Here is an 8,368-nt window from a genome sequence, read left to right as displayed (position 1 = left end):
CAACTATACTTTATATCAGTACGCAGTAATTAGGAGTTTAATGAGGAAAAACACTTAATACGTGCTCCCTAATCTAAAGTGTTACTGAATATTTACATGTTATTCATACACACACAAACAACCGCTCAAAAAAATACTCTGTAAGATATTTATTGCAGTTTAAAATAACATCTTTTTCTATGTGAAAATGTATATTTAAAATTCATTATATTCCTGTATTTCTGCAGTGTTGGCAAAAAACGTTTTAGCAGTCATTACTCCAGTCTTCAGGATCACACAATCCTTTAGAAATCATTCTAATATCCTTATTTGATGTTTGACATTTATTATTAGTATCTTTCATTTGACCTATTCTTACTGAAAAACTTTGGAAATTTATGACACATTTTCCCCCTGGTTTTAGTGTTTCGTGCTTTTGTGGCAAGTATTGATGGGTCAGTGAGAAATGGGGATGACACACTCGGCAGTGAAAAATCCATAAAGAAACTAAACAAACACAATAGAGGAGATAGGGAAGACTTCAGTAAGAACTGTTTTTATAATCTGGGGGCTGTCGAGGCGGGATTCTGATGTAATATTCTTCTGTTCTTGTTTGCATTGAAGGAGGGGGTGGTGATAAGGGGGGTGGTAATAATTGGCCAGTATTCTTTAGTGGTCTCATTTTTTGCTGTTCTATAATGTCTGCCTTCACGCTCTCTACTTCCCTTTTTATGGTTCTTTCTTTTCTTTTTCTTATGAACCTGCAATTACAGAGACTTCTTGACTCTTTCTCTCTCTATTGTGTGCTTTCTGAGCCAGAGCATGAGTGCAAAGTGCAAAGCTGTCTTCGTTTCAGTTGAACAGAGGAGGGATGAAATCTGTTTTAGAGCATTTCAGAAAGTAATTGTCTCCCCCACATTCCTATCGTTCTCTCTCTTTCTTTCTACTGCTTTGGAATTGAACTTTCCATGCATTTCTCTTCCTTTTCTTAGACAGAAGGAAACTTAGAAGTCAGGGACTCTGTCAAAGACCAAATACACCAGATATCCAGAGCATAAATTGGACTTCTTTGCATGCTGTTTATTTCTTTTGTGCTCTGCAAGAATCTGTCAAACAAATAACAAAAACCTCTGTGCTTTTTTCAAACCCACTGTTTATTGTCATCAAAGTCACAAAGATGTAGCAAAATTCAAAACTACATTATTTTCTGTTTAACAAAAATAGACATGTTTCTTCCTAAGGCTTTTACATTTGCACAAAAGAAAACATTTAAACATGTAGTTTTATACATGAACACCCTTGAAGTGTAATATTGTTCTTACTTCCAAATGTCACATATTTGCATACATATTCGTACATACACACTACAAAAAATAAAACAATACTTACTATAGAGTGACATTCAGATATAAATTACCCTGTAGAAATGATTTACTCTTAAAAATACAAAAATGTATATGCATATATACAGTACATAGACAAAGAATGGCATTGTAAAACTAAACAGAACAATTAGAGAAGGAAAAACTGTCACCTTTTTTTTCCATTTTGCTCTTTCCAAGTATTTAGTTTTTTCTGTATCTTGTGGCCAATGTTCCCACACAGAGAACATTCATTAAGTAAACCCATATGACAGCACTTCAGGCACTTGCACAACATTTTCACACATAATTTTCAGAGGCAAGTAAGAAAAAGAGACTGTTTATGCTGTCAGAATTTAATCCAACATTTGTTTTACCTATCGTATCGTTTCTCTCTCAATAAATACTCATTTTATCTCCTTTGTTTGTAGCCTTTGGTTTACACAACATGATTCTCTACAATTCTCTGCTGAAATGAGCTTGTTCATTTCATGAACTTACTTTAAAATTCAGTCTATGCAGATTTCCTTTTAAATAAATAAATAAAATAAATAAAGGCACCGAAAAAACAGGTCCGCCCATTGCTGTGGGGCTTCATATCTAAACCCTGAAGATACAATACATGCTACAAAAAAAAAAAAATACAAATAAAATCTAAACCACATGCCATTGAGTTCCACTAAAATATCATCTAGAAAATATTGTTTCTTATTCTGGTGAAAAACTCACAATGCGATCTTGTTTTCTCACATTTCACCATGTGATACAGTAAGTCAAAGCAGTCACTTATTAATAAGTCTAAACAGCACTTTATCACTATAACATAAGAAAGAACACGATATGTAATAGGCCCTACGGATTCTCTTTGAATGTTGGCTAACTAGCAGCTTTTGTGGCTTGCAGCTTTACAGAAGTTTGATTTTAGAATTGATTAGAGAAAGAAAGAAAGAAAGAAAGAGAAAGAAAGGAAGGAAGGAAGGAAGGAAGGAAGAGAATTAATAAATATTTTAATAAAAAAAGAATCTCTTTTGCTACTAAAATCTCTTGCTACAGTTATATCTTGAATTCTGTTTGAGTTGAGAAATGCAGAGCCTGGAATCCCGCTGTTTCCTCAGCCTTCATTGTTCTCTCTCCAACCAGAGTCGAAGCTCTACCTTTGTGATCGTTCATCTCTATAGCAACAGGAGTCCTCAGTGTTTAGGTCTGGCTTCAACTTCCCATCTTTTACGATTTCCTTGGCCCTCCCAATCTTTCCATTTTCCTGCTGATGCATGGATCCATTCGGGGAACTGCGTTTCAAGAGTCGATTGATGATGTCACTGCAGGTCTTCCTGTACTGGTGTCGCAGAAGAGAGTAGACGAAGGGGTCACATGCAGCTTTGCTGTATGCCAGACTCTTACACAGCACACCCCAATATGGATTAAATGGCTCCGTCACAAATAGCTCCACGATCCTAAACACATGACACCCACATGAGCAAGACAAGCTGCAAAGTCCGTTCTCTGCAGTTAACACATTTAACACTTATTTGCATATTGAAGGTTATAAGTGTGCATAGCAGAGGCAGTAAATGCAGAGCAATTTCTGTTCTCAGTTTAGTTATGTGAGGGATAATCTGTGACCTGAATGGGAAACTAACAATCGCTTTTGACAGGGGCTTTGAGGAAGAAAAGCTGCAGTAAGAGTCAGGGATACACAAGACAGTTCATCCTGCCATCTTCTCTGAGCTTACCCAGGTTATGTAACATGCCTAGTCAGGAAGCCCTTCTTCATTTTGAATTATGAGTCAGGTGGACATGCATGAACAGAGACATTAGTATGCGAACTACAGGCTTCACATTTCATGACTTATTTGATTAGTTACTCTCACTTCACACAGTATTTTAAACTAAAATATTGTTCCCCCGAGATTTTATGAGGTTTATTATATTTCAAATTAACAACACATTTGCACTTTACAGTTCTCTGGTGTCAGTTAATGATAACACTGATATACAGGTAAACAAATAAAATATTTTCCTTTTTAGTGCTTTTATTTTTCATTTTGAAATTTTTAGTTCACATGATTTCATTAATTAGCTTTTCAATCAACACTGCCATTCCTTCACAAACATCAGTTTGGGAAACCCTGACATTTAATGCACTTTGTGTTGTTTATAATAAAAAAAAAATTGAATATATTTTCTTTTAGCACACAGTAATATTATTCAAATGTGTGTGATAAAAGAGCCAGGTCAAAATTATTTAAAAGTATTCAAAACGTAGTCACATTATATTACCTAAACTGCGTAATCTTAAAGATTTACGTTATAGACTCACTGTGTGATCAGTAATGGGATGCGATTTATAAGTAATATTACTTTATTATTGTAATGCATATTTTAATGCATCATATTTAAATATTACTATTTTTATTTGGTTGCTTCATTTTATCTACATTACTGACATTTTTCAGTTTTGCTTTAAACACACGTTGTTCCTTATATCTAAAAGAATTAGTACCATATAAAGGTATTAATAAAAAACAAAATAAAAACTATTGGCTAATGATCACTAACAAAATGGAGTATGTTAAATTATGAAATAACTATGCAGTACTCTTAAACAATACTCATTGTCCTCCATCTTATTAGTATTATATCAAGCATGCAGCTAAAAAGATAAAGGAATCTTGACCTGGCCAACAAATTAAAACTATATTAACAGCATGACTGCACAGATGCTGAGCCCAGGGGAGTGAAGCAGCTGGCTCACCTGGTAATGACATACGGGGTGAAACAGATGACGAAGGTTCCAATGAAGGTACTAATTTTGCGGGTGGCTCTCTGTCTTCTCCTTTTCTGCTCCTCCAGACAGCGCTGACGAACACTGGGCAAAGATTTAGATGATCCATTTAGATGACTGCTTTCACTTGAAATGTGTATCATGTTAGTATGCATATGAGACAACCATACTGGACTGACTTTTATCTAGCTTTAAACAGATGTTATCTACAACTGTATCTATGCACCAGATGAACATACATACTTCATCACTGACAATATAAGGAACCTTACATATTCTCACAAAAAATTCAAGAGACATAACAGGTGTTCACCTGAGGATGTTTGCCCAAGGTGTTTCAGCGAATCGTTGAAATGTCAGATTAACTTCGTCACACCTGCAGTGGATTATTTAACACTTGTTCACTTGTGTCAAACAGAAGTACGGTGTGATTGGTTGATTGCTATCAGTCTATAAAAAGCTGTAGCTTTTATTTATTTATATGGATAGCAAAAGAGCCAACAGCTGGCAGTCATTTTCCTTTCTCTTTGAATGTGTGGAGTGCTGTGATACATCCCCCTCCTTGAACACCAGATGTGCTCATTACATGTGCTGTGCAGGGCTATTGTGATTTGTCATTGTTGGTTAATAAGTTATTGTGGTCGACATGGAGCCATTGAAAGTCATCCAGAGCTCTGGGCAATGAGCTGATGAGGTTCACTCTCTGATGAGCACAAAATGTCTCTTGATATCTGTTGGCATGTGAAAGAGGTGTGCTCATCCACTACTTTTTTCAGCCACATTATTTGGTAGCAGAATACAAATGTGCCACATTATATTATTTAAGGTTGATCACTGAATTATTTTATAATTGTTGATCACAATTTATGTTTTGTGTCATTGCACCATTTGTGACAATAATTAGTCCGGAGGGTCCAGTTAGAGACGATGCCTTTTCTCAATGATCAGTCAGTCCAGCTCTAGTTTTCCATCAGTTAAAATTTTGACAATGAATATATTTAAAATGTATGAGTTAGTTAATTAATTTCAAATATTTAGTTTGTTTCTGTGATATATCCAAGTAATAAAATGTTCACTCAAAATGTGCATGTTCACTCTATTATTTAGATTCAGTAAGGTTTAAATCCCTGTCAGATCTATTGTAGGGGATGTGGACCAAACCTGTGGTGCTGAAACCCAGCAGCACTGAAGAGTTTCTCTAGCCTCTATTTAACGTTTGAGTGCTGAATATGTGATATCATATTTATTGGCACAGACACTTAAAATCAAAAGCATAATTTAAAAAAAATGGATAGTAGTAGTAATATATTAGTAAAAATATTAAGTTAATTTAAAAAAGTTAATTAACTAACTTATAATAGTAGAAAGCATGGGGAAAAGCAAGGGGAATTCCCAGAGTCGACTGTACAAACATTATTGGAGTTGTTGTTCATGTACATTTGTTTAGGGTTTGTTGCATTTTATGTGAATTTTTTTATTTTATGTTTGTTAACTTGATAATATCTGGTAACATTTGAATTATTACTGAATAGTGTTGTTGCATTTGACAATTTTGATGAACTTTTAAACAGCATATGGCCTATACATATGTGTTGTTACCTGTGCCTTTTCATATTAATACCCAATTTAATTTAGTAACTTGACAATTAATATAGCCTAAAATGGGCAGTCGCCAATATCCCATTGTCGCCATTGTATTTCTATGATAAAGTTCAGGAAACCGCCGCTGCCAATTTACTTTTTTCTTGTTTGTTTTTTTCTTTCGTAACGTAAAAATCTGCATGTTCTCACTCATTCTTACCTCGGATGAATGTCCACCAGCAGTACGAGCGTTTGCATGGTTATCACGTCTATGCGCTTGCAGTGAAAGCGCGCGACTTTGAGCACTTTCATATACGTGAAGCAGAGCACCACCGACACCAACAGGAACGTGAGCGAGTGCAGCACCATGGTGTAAATTGCGAACTGCGTCTTGGCATTGACCGCCCTGCCGTTACAGAGGGTGCACGAAGCGTACAGCTGATGGTAACCCACCCAGGAGAGGCACGCGGCAACCACAGAGAAGGACAGCGAGTGCACCCACGTGTAAGCCAGCGCGATTACAGCGTCCCGGTGACGGATCCTGGAATGGTAACTCAGAGGAAACACCACTGCAACCCACCGGTCGATACTGAGCGCAGCCATGCTCAGCATGGAGTTAGTGGTAAGGAAAGTGTCCAGAAACCCGACCACCTGACAGAAAATGTGTCCTCCGGGATGCGATTTACTCAACACCCCGAAAAGAGTCAACGGCATGCTGGAGGCGGACAGAAGAAGGTTGCAGAACGTCAGGTTGAGTATAAACAACCCAGGGACCTGCTTGCGAATTTCTGCATTGTACAAGAAGCAGATCAGCACCAGCACGTTGGACAGCAGCGACACAACGATGATCACGACGAGTAGGAGAGAGAGCGCGAGCTCCGCTGTGTGCATGATGTTCCCCGCTCTTAAAGCCCCCAACTTTGAACCGCAACTCCAGGACAGTTCATGACGGGGAACTAAATCGCATCAATACGACTTGTAGATCCCCCAACGTGATATCCACTTGTACACGGACGCTCGATCCACGGGTCTCCATGACTCCGACCCCCGTTTAGTCAGAGAAGTGTTGGGAAAATCCATTCGAACAGTTGGTACGCGAAATTTCAAGATTGGACGATTAATCCGCTCTTCCTCGCAACCCTAAAGGAATGCAATTGCGCAGCTCGGGTTAGCGCGCGCTTCTAATGCAGAATTCGCCCTTGAAACAGCTTTATATGTCAAAATGTCACCCCCACCCCCACAAACTCACGAAATGCTCACACGTGACTACCGTCAAAAGAATAGTCGGGGAATAAATTCTGTGAGAGGACTAAATTTAGACATGTTTATATTTGTCGAAGGGAACTCTTCCACGTCACGATGAGGCAAAAGCCCTGGGTCTCGTGGTACAATTGAGATTCGCTAGCGCACACAGCTTCAGTCCTACAAGATCTTTTAAGAGCTGCAGTCACTTTTATGCATTTAGGATTTAATTTCGACATTTGGGAATTGGGGATTTGTAGGACTGGAAGTCTCAAACTTTCATATAGGCTAATCCATAGCCTATTTTATTGCTGCGAATGAAAGAGTTTTAGAAATCTACTGCTTATTTTTAAACTGTGCAAATACATGTATAGTAGGAAGTCCCCAATAGTGAACATTAATAACATGGAGATTTTAAATGGGCATGAATATCTTGTGGTAAAGTTTGAAATTTATTCTTGAGTTTGGCCGAAGACAGCTTGTCCTTACCATTTAACATGCTGAGAGACATCATGGAAATTATGAGAATTTCATTTTTCATTTCAGTCTCTGACAATCAAGCGTTTGATTAATATCAAATAATTCTGATAGAGTGAAAAATAATCTGAGCAGCTCTTTTCAACAGCAGTTGGAATGGCTAGAGGTAGACAGGGAAAAATAGAGGGATTTGAAGTCTAGCACTTTTAATCAAACCTTTGGTAAAATATTGATTTGGGTAGAAAAATGCTATTCAAGCCAAATGTAAAAAACATCCATGTAACTGAACTATGTAACTAATCACGTTATTGTTGGATTTTATTAAAGTAGAATTGCAGGGTTTTGCGAGTACATTTTAAAAATGTTTTGTTTATGTTTAAGTTTTCACTCACACATTTAGTGTATTTTAAGTTTATTTAATGGGTTATATATCGAGAGTTTAAAACACACCCTGCACTTTTTAATGTGTCTTTAAATCTGTGATCTCTCAATTATAATGAAACCAGTATTGCTAATGCAAACAGTCTGTCACTTGGCTCTGTATTTGAATACAAAAATAGAGAGAGAGTTAGAGGGAAGAGCCAGGCTTAATGCATTTGGCTCTTGTTTGATAGGTTGGGGGATGTCAGATGAATTTCCTGTCACTTTGTGTATATGAATCTGTATGTGAATTTGTACATGTGCACGTGTCTGTGCGAGTGCACGTGTGTGTATGTTTGCATGTTGACATGTAGGGCACTTCTTCATTTAACAGTGTTCATAAATATAGCACTATTCTGACTGGAACGAAAATGAAAGTTTGAATGACAGTTTTCTCTTATACCAGATATTTTTCTGGGGAATTACTTTAGTTTTGACTCCTCTAATTAGAAAGCAACCCTGACATTTACTGAACCTGAAGATCGGTTTACACACACACACTCCCACACACCAGCCCAGATTC

At 37.2% G+C, this 8,368-nt stretch overlaps 1 protein-coding gene across 1 annotated transcript; it reads right to left on the bottom strand.

Annotated features, from left to right (window-relative positions):
* Positions 1-1,119: 1,119 nt before the first annotated feature.
* Positions 1,120-7,904, bottom strand: LOC127976584 (G-protein coupled receptor 26-like). Its single transcript, XM_052581120.1, has 3 exons — positions 5,927-7,904; positions 4,096-4,209; positions 1,120-2,794 (listed from the first exon to the last, which is right to left on the bottom strand). Exons 1-3 carry the CDS (start codon positions 6,595-6,597, stop codon positions 2,491-2,493), a joined length of 1,089 nt encoding a protein of 362 aa, XP_052437080.1. The 5' UTR covers positions 6,598-7,904; the 3' UTR covers positions 1,120-2,490.
* Between the last annotated feature and the right edge of the window lie 464 nt (positions 7,905-8,368).

Source organism: Carassius gibelio, chromosome B17 (genome assembly GCF_023724105.1).
Source record: "Carassius gibelio isolate Cgi1373 ecotype wild population from Czech Republic chromosome B17, carGib1.2-hapl.c, whole genome shotgun sequence".
In the NCBI taxonomy this organism is placed as follows: Eukaryota; Metazoa; Chordata; class Actinopteri; order Cypriniformes; family Cyprinidae; genus Carassius; species Carassius gibelio.
Note: the sequence above shows the minus strand (reverse complement) of the source record. Positions and strands in the feature narration are given on the sequence as shown.